This window comes from Theropithecus gelada, chromosome X (assembly GCF_003255815.1).
Source record: "Theropithecus gelada isolate Dixy chromosome X, Tgel_1.0, whole genome shotgun sequence".
Classification (NCBI taxonomy): domain Eukaryota; kingdom Metazoa; phylum Chordata; class Mammalia; order Primates; family Cercopithecidae; genus Theropithecus; species Theropithecus gelada.
This window is the reverse complement of record NC_037689.1, coordinates 108189415-108209826: the sequence shown is the minus strand read 5'-3', so window position 1 is coordinate 108209826 and position 20412 is coordinate 108189415. Positions and strand designations below refer to the sequence as shown.

Sequence of the window (20412 nt, the reverse complement as noted above, 5' to 3'; positions counted from 1 at the left end):
ATGTTGGCCTGCCTTGCTAGGTTGGGGAAGTTCTCCTGCATAATATCCCGAAGCGTGTTTTCCAACTTGGTTCCATTCTCCCCGTCACTTTCAGGTATACCAATCAAACGTAGATTTGGTCTTTTCACATAGTCCCATATTTCTTGGAGGCTTTGTTCATTTCTTTTTACTCTTTTATGTCTAACCTTGTCTTCTTGCTTTACTTCATTAATTTCATCTTCAATCACTGATACCCTTTCTTCCACTTGATTGAATCGGCTCTTGAAGCTTGTGCATGCATCACAAAGTTCTCGTGCCATGGCTTTCAGCTCCATCAGGTCACTTAAGGTCTTCTCTACACTGTTTATTCTAGTTAGCCATTTGTGTAATCTTTTTTCAAGGTTTTTAGCTTCCTTGCGATGAGTTTGAACATCCTCCTTTAGCTAGGAGAACTTTGTTATTACCGACCTTGTGAAGCCTACTTCTGTCAACTCGTCAAAGTCATTCTCCATCCAGCTTTGTTCCGTTGCTGGTGAGGAGCTGCGATCCTTTGGAGGAGAAGAGGTGCTCTGATTTTTAGAATTTTCAGCTTTTCTTCTCTGGTTTCTCCCCATCTTTGTGGTTTTATCTATCTTTGGTCTTTGATGTTGGTGACCTATAGATGGGATTTTGGTGTAGATGACCTTTTTGTTGATGTTGATGCTATTCCTATCTGTTTGTTAGTTTTCCTTCTCACAGTCAGGTCCCTCAGATGCAGGTCTGTTGGAGTTTGCTGGTGTTCCACTCCAGACCCTGTTTGCCTTGGTATCACCAGTGGAGGCTGCAGAACAGCAAATATTGCAGAACAGCAGATATTGCTGCCTGATCCTTCCTCTGGAAGCTTTTTCTCAGAGGGGCAGCCGCATATATGAGGTGTCTGTCAGACCCTACTGGGAGGTGTCTCCTAGTTAGGCTACATGGGGATTAGGGACCCACTTGAGGAGGCAGTCTCTCCATTCTCAGATGTCAAACGCTGTGCTGGGAGAATCACTGCTCTCTTCAGAGCTGTCAGACAGGGACATTTAAGTCTGCAGATGTTGTCTGCTGCCTTTTGTTCAGCTATGCCCTGCCCACAGAGTTGGAGTCTAGAGGCAGTAGGCCTTGCCTTGTTGAGCTGAGGTGGGCTCCACCCAGTTCGAGTTTCCTAGGTGCTTTGTTTACCTACTCAAGCCTCAGCAATGTTGGACGCCCCTCCCCGAGCCCAGCTGCTGCCTTGCAGATGCATCTCAGACTGCTGCACTAGCAGTGAGCAAGGCTTCGTGGGTGTGGGACCCGCTGAGCCAGGCACAGGACAGAATCACCTTGTCTGCTGGTTGCTAAGACCTTGGGAAAAGCATAGTATTTGGGCAGGGAGTGTCCTGTTTTTCCAGGTAGTCCGTCATGGCTTCCCTTGGCTAGGAAAGGGAAATGCCCCAACCCCTTGCGCTTCCCATGTGAGGCAATGCCCCGCCCTGCTTCAGCTCGCCCTCTGAGGGCTGCACCCACTGTCCTACCAGTCCCAATGAGATGAACCAGATACCTCAGTTCGAAATGCAATAATCACCCGTCTTCTGCATCGGTCATGCTGGGAGCTGCAGACTGGAGCTGTTCTGTTCAGCCATCTTGGCAACTCCCATTCCCTTTTTCATCTTCAAATGAAACTATTTCCTTTCTGTATCTATTGTGGTTTTCCTAATATGTAGCATAGTACAGAATCAGCAATTGCCATTATTTCTGCAGCATATTTTGAAGCTTTTCCAACATATTACCCCATGTGCTTGTCTCATGGAAACAAAAGTAAAGTAGGACCTTTTCAATGGGAGAATTAAATAATTTTTAAGGGTAACAGAATGGAAAACTATGTAAGTAAAATTTTTCTTTGAAAACTAGGTTCTTAAGATAGAACCAGATAAGAGATGAAGAGTTAAAATGTCCTTTTCTGTTTTATCAGGCTCAATTTAAACATGTTTGTTGAAAGGAGTAAAGTAAAACCTGTTCCAAGTTAAGAGATTGGAAAGAAGGTTTGCTTGAAGTATGAGACTTTAGTAGTACATCAAGAATCACATATTTGACCTGAACTGAATCTACCCCATGTCATTATGCTATTTACTTGAAAATGAATGTTGAGATTATCTTGCCCTGACCAATTTTGTATTTATACATGCACAACCAGAACATACAGTTGCTTTTACAATAGGGACAGATTCTCTATTTAGAGTTTGATAAAAGAGAACCAAATACTCTATTTTGAAAATGTATAACTTTTCCCTTGGATAATCCTTTATGTAGCTCAGCAGCTAAGTAGAAATGATGGGACAGAGTAGATGAACTGCAAGGTGAGACCAGCCCCTACTAGGAGTGTATAAGCAATATGAAGAGGGAGCGGAGTGGATAAGAAACACAGAGGAAGGCAATAGTTAAGACTGCATTCTCCACACACACACACACAGTGTTGGTGCTCCGCTGCTCCCCCACCCTTATCTGCTTAATTTCTAAGTTCTGCTTGGCTTCAGCATGCTGACACGTGCCAGGTGCCTGTCAGTGCTGAGTTATGTTGGGCAGCTCACTGTTTTACTGTTTTAGCTATTCCCTGGTGCCCTAGGCATCATTTTCCTCTTTCCATCTTGAACATCTGCTCTGGAGTGTTATTGGATTATGTGAAAGAATGATGGAAAGATCAGTGAATTGGGGAAGTCAGGAGATGTCGCTGCTTTCTAAATAGTTTTGTGACTTTGGGCATGCAGCTTTTTGCTCTTAGTTACCCCCAAAATCAAATGAAGGATATAGACTAGATGATCTCTAAGCACTTCTAGCTGACATTTGGTTGACCCCATGACTTTAGGGGGCCTCGTTCTTGGAGGACACCTATTATGATTTCTAATATAATGTAGTATTAGCTTTGTCTATTTCATGGGACTGTTTTGAGGTTCAGCTAGGATAAAAGATGTGAAGATGCTTTGGAAACTATTAAGAATCATATGAAACAAAGATGATACGAGTAGTTTAAAGGATTCTTTCCTCCAAAGATACCATGTAGTGATAAAAATTAAAATAATTCCATTTAAATGAATGTGAGGCCAATTACAGAGGCCATAAAAACAGACATGCAGTTATACTTACCATAGATAAATATGCCATTTAAAAGTACACAGATCAAGGAATGATTCAATAAACATTGATTGATTGGTTAGGCAGCTAGGCTGTGGGGATGAGGTACTCTACTTTTCTTCCTGATTCCCCTTGTGCTTGTCAAGTTTGAAAGAAACAGGCAGTGGATCATGTTATTTTCTCTGTCACTATCACCCATCCACTCCCCAAAGGTTGGANTTATTTATTTATTTATTTATTTATTTATTTTGCAATGGAGTTTCACTCTTGTTGCCCAGGCTGGAGTGCAATGGCACGATCTTGGCTAATTGCAACCTCCACTTCCTGGGTTCAAGCGATTCTTCTGCCTCAGCCTCCTGAGTAGCTGGGATTACAGGCATGTGCCACCACGCCCAGCTCATTTTGTATTTTTAGTAGAAATGAGGTTTTACCATGTTGGTCAGCTGGTCTTGAACTCCTGACCTCAAGTGATCCATCTGCCTCAGCCTCCCAAAGTGCTGAGATTACAGGCATGAGCCACCGCACCCAGCCTACCTTTAACTTTTTGAGGAACGACCAAACCATTTTCCAAAGTGGCTGTACCATTTTATGTTCCCAGTAGCAATGTATATAGGTTCCTATTTCTCATCCTCACCATCATTACTTTTCTTTTTTTGATTTAAGCCATCTTAGTGGATGTGAAGTGGCATCTCATTATGGTTTTGAATTGTATTTCCTTAAAGATCATTGATATTGAACACTTTTTCATGTGCTTATTGGCTATTGGTATATTTTCTTTGGAAAAATGTCCATTCTAGTACTTTGCCCAGTTTTTAATCAGACTGTTTGACTTTTATTATTTTTTGAGATAGGCTGGAGTGCAGTGGCACAATCTCGGCTCACTGCAACCACCATCTCCCGGTTTGAGCAACTCTCCTGCCTCAGCCTCCCGAGTAGCTGGGACTACAGGCGCACACCACCACGCCCAACTAATTTTTGTATTTTTAGTAGAGACAGGGTTTCACCATGTTGGCCAGGATGGTCTTGATCTCTTGACTTTGTGATCTGCCCACCTCGGCCTCCCAAACTGCTGAGATTACAGGTGTGAGCCACTGCGCCCAGCTGATTGTTTCACTTTTTATTGTTGAATTGTAAGAGTTCTTCATATATTCAGGATATTAAACCATTATCAGATATATGATTTGCAAATATTTTCTCTCACTCTGTAGTTTGTCTTTTTCATATTCTTGATAATATCCTTTGACGGACAAAAGTTTTTCACGTTTATGAAGTCCAACTTATCTATTTTTTTCTATTATTGCTAATGTTTTTGGTGTCAAATCTAAGAATCCACTGCCAAATCTGAGATCATGAAGATTTACTTCTATGTTTTCTTCTATTAGTTGTATAGTTTTATTCCTTTTATTTAGGTCTTTGACTTACTTTGAGCTATTTTGTATGTGATGTGTGGTAGCAGTCCAACTTCATTCTTTTTTTTTTTTTTTTTCCAACTTCATTCTTTTGCATGTGGTTATCCAGTTGTCTCAACATTATTTGTTAATACTATTCTTTCCCCCATTGAATGTTCTTGGAATCCTTGTTGAAAATCAGTTGACCATAGAGGTCTGCATTCATTTCTATTATTTCTCTATCTTATTCCATTGGTCTGTATGTCCACCTTTATGCCAGTACTACACTGTTTTGATTACTGTAGTTTTGCAGTGAGTTTTGAGATCAGGAAGTGTAATCCTACTTTGTTTTTCTTTTTCAATACTGTTTTGGCTGTCCAAGGCCCCTTGAGTTCCCTTATGAATTTAAAGATTGGCTTTTCCATTGTTGCAAAAAAAAAAAAAAAAAAAAAAAAAAAAGGCCATTGGAATTTTGAATTTTGATAGGAATTGCACTGAATGTGTAGATGGCTTTGGAGACTATTGTCATTTGGATATTTTTTCTAATACATGAACACAGGATGCCTTTCCATTTATTTAGATGTTTTAAAATTTCTTCCAGTAATATTTTCTAGTTTTCAATGTACAAGTCATTTACCTCCTTGGTTAAATGTATTACTAGGTATTTTGTTATTTTGGATGCTATTATAAAGGAGACTGCTTTTCTTCATTTTATTTTCAGACTGTTTATTACTGGCATTGAGAAACATAACTGATTTTGTGTGTTGATCTTATACACTACAACTTTGCTGAAATCATTTATTGGCTCTAGTAGTTGTTGGTGTGTGTATTCTATGGGAATATAGTCATATTATCTGCAAATAGAGATAGTTTTACTTCTTCCTTTCCAATTTGGATGCCTTTTATTTCTTTCTCTTGCTTAACTGCTCTGGCTAGGATTTTCAATACTATGTTGAATAGCAGAAGTAAACATAAACATCCTGGTCTTGTTCCTGATCTTAGGAGAAAGCTTTCAGTCTCTGTCTATTAGGTATGATGTTAGTTGTGGGTTTTTCATAAATGCCCCTTTATCATGTTAAGGCATTTGCCTTCTACTCCTAGTTTGCTGAGTGTTTTATTATGAAAGGGTATTAACTTTTGTCAAATGGTTTTTCTGCATATATTGAGATGATCATGTCCCCACCCCACCCCCCACTTTGTTCTATTACTGTGGTGTACCGCATTGGTTGATTTTCTTACATTAAACCACCCTTAAATTCCTGGAATAAATCCCACTTGGTCATGGTTTGTTATCCTTTCAAACAACCAACTATTGGTTACATTGACTCTTTTTCTTCTATTATCTATTTCATTTATCTCTGCTCTAATCTTTATTATTTCATTCCCTCTGCTGGCTTTAGGTTTCATTTGCTTTTCTTTTTCTAGTTCCTTAAGGTGTAAAGTTAGAGTATTGGTTTCGGATCTTTCTTCTTTTTTAATGTACGTGTTTACGGCTATAAATTTCCCTCTGGGCACTGCTTTCACTGTATCCCATAAGTTGTTGTATGTTGTATTTTCATTCTCATTCATCTAAAAGCATTTTCTAATTCCCCTAGTGATTTCTTCTTTGACTCATTGGTTCTTTAAGAGTATATTCTTAATTTCCACATATTTGCAAAATCTCCAGTTTTTCTCATTATTGATTTCTAGCTTTGCTCCATTTGATCAAACATACTTTGTATAATTCCAGCATTTTAAAATGTTTTAAAATAATTGTTTTATGGCCTAATATATGCTCTAACCTGGAGAATATCCCATGTACATTTGAGAAGAATGTGTATTGTGCTGTTGTGGGGTATAGTGTTCTGTATGTTTATTGGATCTAGTTGGTTTATAGTGTTGTTGAAACTATTTCCTTACTGATCTTCTGTCTAGTTGTTCTATCCATTATTTAATGTGGCATACAGAGGTCTCCAAATATTACTGTAGAATAGTCTACTATTTGTTTTTAATTCCATCAGTGTTCACTTCATATATTTTGGAGCTCTGTTGTTTGGTGCATACTTGTTTATCATTGTTATATCTTCTTTATGAATTAACCCTTTATCAGTAAAAATTTCCTTCTTCATTTTTTATGACAATTTTTTACTTAAACTCTATTTTGTCTAATATTAGTGTAACCATCTCAGCTCTCTTGTGGTTACTATTTGGATAGAATATCTATTTTAATCCTTTCACTTTCAACCCCTGTATCTTTGGGTCTAAACTGAGTGTCTTGTCAGTAGCACATAATTGGATCATGTTGTTTTTTAATCCATTCTGCCAGAGTCTGTCTTTTAATTGGTGAGCTTAATCCATTTACATTCAAAGTGATTACTGATAATAAAGGACTTGTGCCATTGTGCTATGTATCTTTTTTTGTTCCTCAGTTCCTCCTATACTGCGTTCTTTTGTGTTTGATGTATTTTTTTTTTGTAATATCCACTTTGATTCCCACTTCATTTCCTCTTCTATTTTAGTTATTTTCTTAGTGGTTATCATGGGGATTATAGCTAACATCCTAAGTTTATAACAATCTAGCATGATTGCTCCCATTTCTTTCTTTTCATTTTAAATAGACTTTATTTTTCAGAGTAGTTTTAGGTTCACAGCAAAACTGAGCAAAATGTATACAGGGTTCCCCTATATTTCCTATATACCCATCACACACACAGCCTACCCCACTATCAACATCCTGCATCAGAGTGGCACATTTGTTACAACTGATGAACCTGCAGTGATACATCATTATCATCCAACGTCCAAAGTTTACATTAGGGTTCACTTTTGGTATTGTATATTCTATGAGTTTTGACAACTACATAATGAAATGTATCCGCCATTATAGTATTATACAGAACAGTAGTCTCATTGCCCTAGAAATCCTCTGTGCTTAGCCCATTCATCTCCGTATCCTCCTAACACCTGGCAACCACTGACCTTGACCACTCCTTTTTAATAATTATAATAGCTAACATTTATTGAGTGCTTACTGTGGAGAACCATGTTATACACTTTTCAATAGCCTTATGAGTTTCCCGTTTTACAGAATAAGAATCAAGTTCAAGTTCAAGGAAGTTGTCACTTATCTGAGGCCACCTAACTATGAAGTGGCAAAGTCAGGATTCAAACCAAGTTTGTCAGGCTCCAGAGACTGAGCTTTTCCCGTTCACTGTTGTCTTGATGAGGATGATGATGGTGACAATGGTGGTGGTAATGGTTGTGGTGATGGTAGTGGTGGTATCTAACAAACGTGCTGCCAGGTACTGTGCCAAGTGCCTTATGTGCCTTTTCTTTTTAATCCTCACAATAGCCTATGAAGTAGATGCTATCATTATTGCCATTTTGTAGATGAGCAAACTGAGGCTCAGAGGTTAGTTAACAATCTCAAATGCACAGAACCTACTGAGTGGAGGCTAGTGACTACAACTATAATTGAAGATTTTATTTTGGCGATCTGCTACCTCTCTTTAGCTCTGAAGATGGCAAAGGTGTAGGACTAGGCCTATCCCTGAAAACTGATTGGTTGGTTTGGTTTTTGAAGTTCAAAATCCAGGGACTTAGCCTTGATATTATTTGGTTCTTTTACAAGAATACATGAGTTCTGACGGCAATGCTCTCCTATGGGCAAATCTCACTCTGCCCTTGGCTGTCCAGCCTTAGTCATTGTCTTTCTAGTCAGGGGAGGACCGCCCTCAGGCTTCTGGGTACACGACTAGATCTCAGAAATAGCCCCCTAATCGGCCTCATCAGCTTTGAAGGAGGCCACTGCAGGAGGGGCCTAAGTAGGCCAACACTTTAACCCAGTTACGTGAGGGCAGCTGTAATCCAGGCTGATCATGTCTTGCTAAGCTCTCTGGGGGAGAAATGTCCAAAAGCGGCTTCCTGTGACCAAGTATCCCTAGATCTCACTATGCAGACACTCCTCTTCCCTTCTGGAAGAGGATGGCCTAAAGGTTACAAGGGCAGAGTTTAATTTGAGTGACTGCCAGGACTGAGGGGATGTTGGTGGCAATTCCTAACTGCAGTGAAATGCCCATGGCTCAGGGTACCCTAGGACAAAGTGCTGCTTTTCCTTGAAAGGCTTACTACCTGACTCTTCTTCGACCTTGTTGGAGGAGGTAGGGAAATCAGTGTGTTCTTCTGCATGGGCCAGACAGCCACTCACATTAACCGAGGGAGTTCAGGACATGTTGGGCTTCACACCCCACGCCTACTTCTGCCAGCTTACCTCACCTCTGGCAATGACTAGCCCTAGGAGTTCCCCAGGGAAGTAGGCTGAGTTGTCTGGCCAGGCTGCTGTTGGGGAAAGAAAGAAACCAGAGCTATTGGGGCTGGGTGGCCTAGCTTGTCTGACTCCTTCCCTGTCATTTGGCACAGTGGGCTTCCTTATGCAGGTATACTCTGCCTCTTCCCTCTCATGTCCCACAAACCATCTGTCTCAAGAGAGAGCTCAACAAAGTGGGTCCCCTTCTGGTCAAGAAGCAGAAAGCTTGCCTGGCCTGGGTGGATGCTGGCAGGGAAGAAAAAGAGGAGTGTTAGAATGAGGCTATAAGCTAAAAGTCTGTACATTTTTCCAAAACGGTTTTCTCTAGCAAGAAGGTGACTTTCATGGGGGAAGAGGAAGAGGAATCTAAGTTAACAATTACAGTATTTCATTGATTCTAATATGCCTTAGATTATAAGATGTCTGTTATTTTATATACTGCTGAAAAAGAAGAAAGTTGCTGATTAAACTGTCATGCCACTGATTTTAAGATGCATTCCAATTTTAATGAGGTTAAAATGCAAAAAAAAAAAAATGTGTCTTAGAGTCCATGAAATAAACTGAGGTATCACCTGTCCTACACACAAACACCCACTCACAAACACACCACAGACCACAACCACACAGGGCACATTAAGGCAGATTGGGTATGAGTGCAGTCAAAACCCCAGCTAACCTCTGTGCTCTGAGAACAAGCATAGTAACCAAACTGTCTGGAAATAGGAACACCTTCCACTGGACAGAACTTTATAGAGCCCTCTCACACCCATTGATCTCACTGGATTCCTCATAGATGTCCTGTGGGGTAAGCTAGACAAGGGTATTTATTACTATTTTACAAATGGAGTTCAGGAAAGGTATGACTTTGCCAAGGGCACTCGGGACCTGAAAGGGAAGAACTGGGACAGCGGGCCCTGCCTGCTCAGTCCTGCTACAAGGCTGGTTTGACTACTACAGGACAACAACTATTATTAAGGCAAAGGATAGAGACATAACTACTGAGGTTGTAAATAAGTAACTTTTAGGTCCTTTTCCCAACAAAGTTATTTACAAAACCTCAATATACAAAACAGAATAAAATTGGAGTTGTTCTGGGTGAAGCCAGGGGAAAGGCCAGAGCACCGCCCACTCCACTGCCATGCATCCCCTGCTGCCGGAGGTGACTTCTCCCAGCATCCCTGAGGTGCTGAGGAAGAATCTGTAAACCTCTGGAGCAAGGGGGCTTCAACTGGATTGGTAATGTTCTTTTTTTAAGCGGGATTCAGTTATTATTCTTCATACCTTTGGTATATCTTAAATATTTCATTTTTTTAAAAGGCACTGCTATAGATGGTCAGGTCAAAGAGATGACTCAGAACCTGCCTGGAGACTTGAAAGCAAAAGAAGTTTGCTTTGAATTATAAGCTTGGGTGAGGCCTGGGCACTGAGATTTTTAAAGCTCCCCAGTTGATAAATGTGCAACAAAATCAACGATCCACTGTACTAGAGGCATCTTATTAGCTCCAACATGCTAGAAATCTGAGTGTATGTCTTGGAATGCACAGGAAGCTCCCTCTGTTCTCAGGGGACAGAATACTAGCGAGCCCAAGGTCTTTCTAAAAATGCAAGACCAAAAAGCATGAGCCTCCTGAGTATAGCGAAGGGACAACAATGGCAGGTTGGCATCACCTGGGCAAGCCCCTTGGATGGAGAGGGGAAGTGTGGAAGGGAGCAGAGAGGCCTGCTGGCTGGAGCAGTGGTGGGGCTGAGAATAGGTTGTTGGACAGGAGAACAGCTCTGTGACTCATGCTACTGGCCCTGTTTCCTAGCAGAGATGTGTCAAGGAAGCATCCACCCCCATTGCAAAGACCTGCCTCGGTGTGAAATGCAGAGATTACCGGCTGGCTGGGATGCAGGAGTTATTAAAAGTTAAGAAGTCAGCTGTGGAGGGCATCCAGTAGCCACAGGAGAAGCCTCTCCCTACTGCCTCCCTGGCTCTTAAACCCCTTTGCCCAACAGCTCAGACATCCCAGGTGTGCAATTCGGATGCTGGGCAGAGTGCTGACTGTGGGGAGGGTGGGTTCAGGCAGTGACAGAGTCCTTGACTTTCGACTACGTCGGCCTTGCCTGTTGCCAAGGTTAGCAAAGCACACATCCTTTGATTAAATCATTGCATTTGTCAGACTGACATCGGTGTATTTCTGTCCCTCCACTGGCATTGGCAAACCAGGACAAGGCAAAAGCTCATTGGGGGATCAGGCTGTAACCATCTCAAGCTGCTCCCTACCCATCGGGGGTGGATGACACATTCCATGGGCTGGTGGGGCTTTTGCCATGCAAACACCAACTCTGTGTGCCTCCAGGGAAGGAAGGGGTGACCCTGGTGGTGAAGAACAGCTATGGAGGATATGGAAAAGCAGTTGGACACCTTGCCCAGAGGTCCAGGGAAGAGTCAGGTGGAACAGTTGCCGTTGGTCTTAGAGCTTTTCCCTCACAATACTGCCTCCTTATCCAGGACACCAACTATACAGAGCCCTGCAGAGAAGCAGGATGGGGCCCCTCGGCAAGGAGCTTGAGGTGCCTGGGCAAACAAAGGCATCCCAGCCCCATCCAGGAGAATTCATGGGATGGGCATGGCTTATGAAGCCTAGGGTTCTCCATCAGAGAACAGTGGTGTCCCCTACCATATTTTAGCACTCAGCTGGAAGATCCTTGTTCACTGAGCACTTTCTTACGGAACGGATCCTGGACCAGGGGCTGGAGGATGAATCAGATCCCACCTCCTGGCCCTCAAGGAGCTTAACGTCTACAGAGGGAGAAAGACCAGTAATGAATCACCTGGGGGGGGGGGGGCAAATGGTGGCCAGAGTTAGTACCAGGTGCTGTAGGAGCAAAGTGGACCAGCACCTAACGTAGCCTGGGGCTTGGGGAAGACTGCAAAGAGGAGCTAACCTTCGTGTGGAGGCCTTAGGATGCAACGGGAGAGTGGGGAGCTGAGAAAACAGCACAAAGGAAACAAATGGCAAGGACCTGGGAAATGGCGGCATGCCAAAGCGGAGTACGGTCCCACCGGAGTGAAGGGTCTCTGTGCATGCTTCTTTTGGGAGTGTGGGGTGGAGGAGATGTGGCTGAAGATGCTTACAGAGCCCAGGGCTTGTGTGTTACATGAAAGAGCCTGGGCTTTATATTCTAGAGCGTGAGGGGCCCAGGGAAGTGATGCAGATTTGCATTTGAAAAGACTGTGGCCTGCAGGAGGGAATACAGACTACAGTGGGTTTGGGCATGGTGGTAGGGGCAGATGCACTGCCCAGGGTAGGGATGGCAATGGCCTGTGTCATTGTGTTTTTTAGCTCTCTTCCTAAAAAGGAACACATGGGGAAAGGACACGAACCAACTCTCCTCACCTCCTCTCCACCAGCCTCTTTCCATCCTTCCCCTTTGCCTGGCCCCCTTTCTTCCTGTGCCTTTCAGCTCTGCTTTGAGGCTGCTGCTGACAGGCCATGATTCCTCTGCTTTCTGCACTTGTGGGCCTCCCCTTTCTCTCTCATCTTCCACACCACTGCGCGGCTCTCTTTCCACTTCTGTAAGGACCGGGGGCCCCTGGGCAAGGGTCTACCCAGCAATGCCAGCACACTGGAAAGGCAGTGGAAGCTGGTGGAGAGTGGAGAGCATGTGAGTTTTGGGGTCTAACAAAACCAGTTTCCAACTCCAGCTCCTCCATTTATGAGTGAGCCTCCATGTTCTCAGTTTCTCCCTACCATACAAGGACAGCATTGCCAGTCAGCTAATTGTACTTTGATGGGGGTTCTAAGAGGTAACGGGAGGGATTTAGCTCCATGCCTGGCAAGCAGTTGGAGCTACTACTTTGCTGATAAAGAACCTGAGGCAGCAAGATAAGTGACTTTTCTAGGCTGCTAATCTTCTAGTCCACGATTGCAAGTCCCTGCCTCATTCATAGCCTGGGTGCCCAACCACTGGCAAATGAGGAGATCCACCTGCACTGGCTGCCAGGTCTGGCTAGCTGTACAAAGACTGCCCAGGGTAGGGATGGCAATGGCTTAGGTCACTGTCTTTTTTAGCTCTCTTCCTGAAAAAGAACACATGGGGAAGAACGCGAACCAACTCTCCTCACCTCCTCTCCACCAGCCTCTTTCTGTCCTTCCCGTTCGCCATATCTGGCCCCCTTTCTTCCTGTGCCTTTCAGCTCTGCTACCCCTCCCTATCTGGCTACCTCTCCCCTCTAGAAACAGCAGCCCAGGCGAAAGCCTGAACAGGGCCTCTGTCCTGTGTAAAAGGGCCGATCACAGTCATCATGGGCTGCTCAGCAGGTAGCCTTGGAAAAGCAGGTCTGCTTCCAAAGGGTAAGGCTATCTCGTTCATGGTCCAGCCCATGCTGGGTGCAGGACTGTGCTGAGAAGTGCTGGTGCAGAGCTGACCCTCAGGAAATTTGGGTTGAGTGGGCCTGAATGTGTTTGCCTTCTCCAGCTCAGTCCTCCAGCCTAGCCCAGTGCACTTTGGGTCCCAGAGAGCCCAGCAAATGTGCCTGGCAGACAAGCCCTCTGCTAAGAGCAAATGGCCTGCTGGGTCCCTGGCAGAAGTAGGCAATGTGTGGGAATTCAAGGCCAACCAGCCACACAGCTCCCAGGACAAAGATGTGCTGAGACAGCCCAGCTGTCCTTTGAGGGTCTTCCACAGCACAGAGGGCCAGAGGCCCCTTTTGTCTATTTTTCAAAGCAGAGGGCCTTCTGAGAGGGTTCTGGGAAGCAAGGCCAGGACTCCTGGGTTCTCATATATGTTTTAATAACAGTAAATTAAGAAACATTATAACAGTAAGCCCCATGGTGAGGGTTCCTTTTCATTCAAGGATCTTCAACAACAGAAACACCTGAGACTAAAATTCAGAATGCTAAGTACACAAATTAATGACTATTTATTTCCAAAGGCGACTGCAGAAACCATTTCGGTACAATCAAAAGGTTTTACAAGACAGAGAAAACACATTACAAAATGCCCCAAGAGGTGAGCAAACTGGTGGGGGCACAGAGCACTCAAGAGCCAGCCTGACAAAAATCCTCAGCCTGCTGCTGTTTAGGGAGAGTATAAAGACTGGTTCTAAGGGCAGCCACTGTGTGGGGGTTCAGGGGAGACAGTGAGGGGTCTGCCCAGTGCATAGCAATCCCAGCTGGGAATTGAGGAAGGACAGGGGTAGGGGAAGAGGGGCAGAGGCATTTGCTAAGCTCCTGGCAGAAACCATTACAGATCAGCCTATCATATTCTCTTCACTACAGTAATACCAATATAAATGAAAGATTCTTTAAAATAGAACACAAAATGGACACCAAAAGAAAGAGTTTTCAAAACAACAGCTTTTGTTTGAAATGACTTTTGTTTTGTTTTGTTTTTCATGGGGTTTTGTCTGTTTCTTGCCATGAGTAGCAAACCAGTGTACAAAAATGTCACAGACAAGAGCAACAAGCGACTAGGTTTTCCTGAGCCCAAATCAGCCCACTCTATATACACAACAGGAGGGCTGCCTCCCTGTCATTGACTCTACCCACCACAGTGCGGGCAGGATGGGCTGTGGGGGGAGCTCCTTCCCAGCCTGGGGCCTTGCCAAGGAGCCCACAAGGGCCTGCAGGAGACCCTGCATAATCAGCATCAGTGTCTTGTCTAACAGCATCACACATGGTCCTTTTTTCCTCCTCCCCTACCTCCCCTTCAGCAGAAACCAGTAAGAAAATTCTCTTCAGGAGGGGACAGATGACTCTGGGTCAATGTCTACAAATCCAAGGAAGTCTTTTTGGCAGAGGGAGGGGGGAACAGGGCCCTTCTGCCCTGAGCCACCTCGCTCACCCCCAGGGCACTGCCCTGCCCCAACACCAGTGCACAGAGACCTGCTGACAACTTGCTCTCTGTGGGGAGCTGTGCCCACTTCATAAGACACCAAATTACCAATGATCACAAATATGAAAACCCCAACAGAGGCTACAGCAAAAGGGATGATCTGACAGCTAGACTGAGGTACTGTACGGTAAAGTTCGCCGATCACCCTGGTTAGCCCGGCGACCCTGCAAGCAGCTTCTATGAATGTGATGAAGTTTGAGGAGAGAGAGAGAAAGAGATTGCTGACTTGGGGAGACTGAGTCTGTGGCTTCAGAACCCTGCATGCCTTCACAGGCTGACAGAGGAACGTGTTACTGTTGTGTCTCTGGGAGGAAGATGGGCCAGATCATCTTTGGTGTACAAAACCAAATACTGAGGGCAGGGAGGACTGGAAGTAGGCGTGACTGGATCTCTGCTATTTCGAGTGGATGCCACAAGTTGGCCAGCTCCACAGACTGTTCTCCTCGGCCCATATCCCTGGCCAAGGCTACCTGGGGGCTGAAGGGAGCACTCTTTTCCCTTCCTGAGGCCATTTGAAAGGAAACTGCCCTCTTCTACAAACACCCTCACACATGCGCAGAGCTCCCACACACTGGCAAATGACACATGGAAACCTGGCTGGGGAACTGGCTTGGCACTGACAGGAAAGCCCTGAGGAGGAGCTGGGAAGACAGCCCCACTGGCCACTGGGTGTGCAAGCTCTGGCTTCTCCCTCAGTCCTGTACCAAAGCCGGGGCAGTAGAGGGCCGGCACTGCGCAGATATGAGAGCTACCCTATAAGGCGGGCTACCCTGTAAGGCAGGCTGCCAGGAGTCTGCTTGGGTTGCTTCTCTCCACGTTGGCTTGGCCCAAGATAAGAGTGAGATCCAGACCAGTTCAGATGCTTGCTGCTCCCCAGTGCCCCAAATACAGGCCATGGCTCCCTGTGAAGCCTACAGACTGGGCCCCCTCTGTTCTTTTGACCTACATGTTTCTGAGCCAATCTGGCCCCCCAAAGCCCTGCATGCCCCTTTTACTTCTTCCTTCCCCTGACAGGTGGATCTGTCCCTGGCTTGGCCATGCCAAGTATGTGGCTTTTGCTTTCTTCTCTCCTTCCAAGCACCAGAAAGTGCCCTCCAGAATGGGGTGCTAAGCTGTAGACAGAGCGAAGGCAAGCATGCCAACATGGGGAAAGCTCGAGCAACCAGGCAACCTGTGCCATGCCACAGAAACAAGGAGGAGCAGAGGGCGTACACAGGCACACCCCTATGACATTCCGCAGCTAGTTCTCAGCTGAGGCACAGATCCTCTGCTGGCAGCAACTCCAAGTTCTGGTGGAGGACAGGCCAGGCCCCCAGGGGCTCCTCCCACAATCCCCTTCCAACTTCTCCTTTTGTAAAGAGGCCAAGGGGCACTGAGGCGTTGTGCATTTCCTCATCAGCAATTCCTACATGTAGCAGTTGGATGGTGGGCAGGGCCAATGCAGCCATTCAAGAAGCGCCTCCACTGGAGGGCCACTGGAGGGTGAGAGGCACTAAGAAAAGCTAGGCCCTGCCTTCAAAGAGGGCAAAAACAAAGCTTACACATCAAAAGGAGCTCAGGAGAGTAAGAGCACTTGGTGTTCTCCCCTCCTGCTCCCCAAGCCCTGGGGATTGATAGCCTCAATGCCTCAGGCCTCTGCAGAACGACCGTCCCTCCCAGGGTGGCTTCCCATAGGTCCATTTGCTAAAATTATGACCACTGAGGCACCGAAGCTCAATGTAGTTGAACATGGTCAAACTAGAAATACTGGAACCGGCCTAGGTCAACTGCATTGCCCAGAGTTGGAGAGGGGAAGGGAGGCTCACCAGACAAAGTCACCAAACGATCTTTTCTGTTCTTAAGCAAATCTGTTCCTAGTGGGAGTCAATGAAGAGTCAGCAATGCCCAGCCACTTCCTGCCTGCTCGAGGTCTGTGCATAACTGAGCTGAAGTCATTCAACGAAAGTTTCTCCTTGTGGAGCACCTGAACCTCCACCCACGAGGACCGAATTCCTTGGCAGCCCCCTTTCAATCTAGACATAAGATTCTGGGGTAGACAGGATGAGGAGGAGGTGATGTCCCCCACATTAAACGATTCAGCACTGACTCTGGGTACACTGCAGAAACCTGGCCCTAGGGAAACAACAGTGGCAAGAGCTATAGCTGCTCAAACCCAGGATGCTGACATTCCCTGTAAAACCAAGACACAGATCTACAGGGTCTTCCAGAAATGGGCCCTGATGCAAGGATTCTCCAAACTCAAAAACCAATCAACCAGCCAATTCCAGCTCATTCTTCCCTGAAGCTGCCTGAGAGAGGGAGAGAGGGAGAGAGGGAGAGAGGGAGAGAGGGGGGAAGGGGAGGGAGGGAGAGGGAACACATTTAAGGGGCACTCAAGATTAAAATCATATCTATTATCAGCATTTACCTAAAACAGAGTGTATGATTCAAATCACAGTTTTCTGTGCTCACTTCTGATTGGGATATGCATCAGTTCTCAACTCTCACAGGCAGAATTTACACAGGGTCCGGCCTAGTACTGTATATATCTTGACCCTCTCTTCACTTTGGATTTGTCATTGCAACAGGTCTCCAACCCTCTCAATGCAATCTAGCCCTTGGGCTGCGTGGTGCTCTCACCTCCCATCCCAGGCAGCATCCTGGAGGGAGTGCTGGTTGGCTGCTTACTTTGAGTCATGGGACACCAGTGACCAGAATCTGGCTGGTTCTGTCTTGACCGTGAGCTGTGAATTCCCTCGGCTCTGGGCTTGCCGCTGGTATAGAAACAAGGCCTCAGTTCCCTGTGGTAAGAGCTGTGCTGGAGACTAAATGGGACGCCAGCATAAGCCTGGAGGTCCCTGGCAGTGGAGAAATGAAACACAACGCAATCTCATTGCTTCGATGCCAAAAGAACTACTACTACTTGTTGTTCCCTTTCTCCTCAACCAGCTGTTGTTAAAGCACCGACAAGCAGAGTGAAACAGCCGCTCACTGCAATCTCCCCATGTAAGGCCACTAGGAGCAGAGAGAGAGCCAAAGGGAAGGAGGAAAATCCAGCGCCCAGCACTACACCCCAGGCTCAAGGAGACATCCTAGGGGGAAGAGCTGGGGAAGGAAGAGTGGTAGAAGAAAGGGACAGAAAGGAGGAAAAAGAAATACACCAAACATCCTACTGCCCTCTCCCATGATTTCATCAAGAACTGGGTGTTCTCCAAGTCAAGTCACGACTTGCTTCCTCAGGGAGAAAAAAAAAAAAAAAATAAGCACCTTCAGTCTATTTTCTTGGCTGGAAGCCGGAGCAAATCCAGCAGATATTTACACAAGGGCCCAGCCATGTATGAGAACAGGATGACCAGCTTCCCGTGGGTCATGGTCATGAGAGTCTGGTGTCCCGAGGCCCAGATGCGATACCAGGGGCCGTAGAATGGGTCTGAGATGGCCGGACACAGCATGTTGTTCAAATTCACTTCGGTGACCTGCAGGGACAAGGGAGGTAGAGTGAGCGTTCACCATCCTTAGGCTTTCTCTGGCTTCTGCCAGTTCGGCCATCTCTACCTAATGGGGGACTAGACAAGGAGGGATTGACCAATCCCCACCTGTTTATAAAGGGATTTCTTCTCTCCCCTCGGTTTTCTGAGTGAGTCAAGGCTAGAGGCCTCTGGAGGTGATGGGGGAGGGCTGTCCAGTGGAAAAGCTGTTCAGTTTTGCTCACAGTCTTGCCTTCCGGTTGGGCCCAGAACTTGTTGCCATTCCTGAGCATCTACTATGTGCCTGGTCCCCGGAGAGGTGTTGCAGGCTAAAAGTACAGCCCACAGCGTGGTCCCTGCCTCCACGTAACCGGCAATCAATCAGGTGGGGGTGGTCAAAGGTTTACTACATCTGACCCCAAACCAGACAGGGCTCACCCAGCTTTATACACCATGAGGAGGTCTGAGGAGCATACAGTATGGGGGCCGAGCCCTCAGAGAAGATTTCATGACAGAAGTAGTACCTGAATGGACTCATGAAAGATGGATGGGGGTTTACGTTGAGGAATGGGGTGAGGGTTGCCCTCCTTGTAGGCAGCGTTGCCTGAGCATGGTATGTAGAGTGACATGAGCACACCGATGCCCCTGGAATCTGGGTCCCAGTGGAGAGCAGCGAGTGGTAAGGGTGTGAACTTTGTATGGCTTCCTCCTGAGAGCGCGGGAAGCATTCACACTGTTGGCAAGGAGCTCAGACTAAGCCCCCAGCAAACCAGAGCAGAGCCATACACCACCAAAATGAGGAAGAGAAAGTGATTGCTTCTACAAAGGTGTTGGGGACATCGGTTACACGCCCTAGTCATGCTAGGTCACGCGAGGTTCCACATGGCCAATGCTACATTACTGCCGCTTGCACACAAAACCAGACATGCCACACCTGCCCCAAGGACGGTCGCGGCACCTGCCTTCCAAAGCCCTTCAAGCCTGTTCACATTAAAGACGAGTCCTCACCACCTCTCAGGGAAGTTGGGGCTTTTATACCATGTCACAGAGAGGTGGAGAACTCTCTGCCCTCAAGGATGAGGTGACTCATTCAGAGCAGTGGCAGAGCCAGGACTTGAACTTGGGTCTCCTGACCCCCAGCTCCAGCCCTGAGCTCTTCCTACTCATTTTGCCACTGATATACACTCTTACACTCAGCAATTTTGGGCTCTGGATAACTCAGCTACTGAGTCCAACCATTCTTCATGACTCCAGGAAGTTCTAAACACCCCAGAATGCCACAGGATTTCCCCAACACCACACTTCCACTGGCCATGAAGCTCAGGGAATAGCCCAGCCTTCAGGGCCTATGAAAGGGACCAGGATGGACCCAAGGTCAGAAGACTCCCCCAGGCCAAGGGCCAGGGTTAGAGTCCTGCCTCCCCATGGGGTCCACAACAAACCACTTTCCAGTTGCAGCTCATTGTTTCCGACCCAAGTGGCCATGAGTGAAAGGCATCCTTGCCTCCCCAGGGATGAAAGAAACAGTCATTACTGAAAGACTCAGAAAACTCTTTGGAGAGGCCAAGGCTGTAGATCATAAATCAGCAATCCAGACACAACAATCTGACATCCTGGCCTTTAGCATCTTGTATTTTCAAAACAAAGTGATACGCCAGCGCCAACCAGGATTATCGAGATTTATGGAGAACTGCAAACAGAGGGGATAGAAGGGGATATAACCAAACTTACCAGGCCGAGGATCTGCAAGACGCTGAAGTGATAAAAGAACATGAGGCCAGTTGAGAGAAGAGCCCACCGGAAACTGCTGAGGGGCTCTGGAGTGTAAGCACCTGGAGGAAGAGGGGAGATAGTGAGATGGCAGGAATAGTGACCCCCTTCACCTTTGCACCATGAGGGTGCAGGTACTGAGGTCACAGCTGCTGCCTGATGACTGTTCCTTCTACTGATCAGTGTCAACTACTCAAGAGACAGCCCCGCTGATTAGCTGGGTACTCAACCCAGCCCCTTCCTGCCCTCTGTCCTGCCACTTGTTTCCGGGGTCACTACAAAGAGAGGACTTTTTTTAATCACAAAAGTGGTATGTACTCATTAAAGAAAATTTTCACAAGTTTGTCTCTTTGGTCATTTTCTCTATGCCTCAGGATTTTCTTTTCTTTCTTTTCTAAATTAATATTTGCAATCTTACTGTATAGATAATTGTATAGCCTTCATTCCTGTATTTATTTCCTCATGTTTCTAAAGAGAAATGTCATTGAGGAAGTATGCTGTAGTGATTGAGAATGTTAACTTTGAAGTTAAGATT

The 20412-nt window shown here is 45.9% G+C and overlaps 2 protein-coding genes across 6 annotated transcripts in view; both read right to left on the bottom strand.

The window, feature by feature from the left end:
* Positions 1-7093: 7093 nt before the first annotated feature.
* The window catches only part of TMEM164 (transmembrane protein 164), a 184737-nt gene continuing 171418 nt past the window's right edge, over positions 7094-20412 (bottom strand). For 3 of the 5 annotated variants that reach the window (XM_025373157.1, XM_025373154.1, XM_025373158.1), the window contains 2 exons: positions 19839-19939; positions 13541-18116 (listed from right to left, as the gene is read on the bottom strand). In XM_025373157.1, the coding sequence (XP_025228942.1) occupies positions 17910-18116; positions 19839-19939 (308 nt within the window). In that variant the 3' untranslated portion in view covers positions 13541-17909. Of the gene's footprint in view, positions 9025-13540; positions 18117-19838; positions 19940-20412 lie in introns of those variants that run through there. The other 2 variants (XM_025373155.1, XM_025373156.1) reach the window with 1 other exon arrangement.
* Positions 13541-15557, bottom strand: LOC112615232. The gene is made up of 2 exons (XM_025371850.1): positions 15513-15557; positions 13541-15414 (listed from the first exon to the last, which is right to left on the bottom strand). Exons 1-2 carry the CDS (start codon positions 15555-15557, stop codon positions 14929-14931), a joined length of 531 nt encoding a protein of 176 aa, XP_025227635.1. The 3' UTR covers positions 13541-14928.

What these genes read in the sequence shown, in the direction of transcription:
- LOC112615232 (XM_025371850.1), bottom strand. Translation starts at nt 15,557, where the DNA reads ATGGCCTGTATTTGGGGCACTGGGGAGCAGCAAGCATCTGAACTG. An exon ending in AGCAGCAAGCATCTGAACTG is followed by an intron (nt 15,415 to 15,512) that starts GTCTGGATCTCA and finishes CCCGCCTTATAG; the next exon opens with GGTAGCTCTCATATCTGCGC.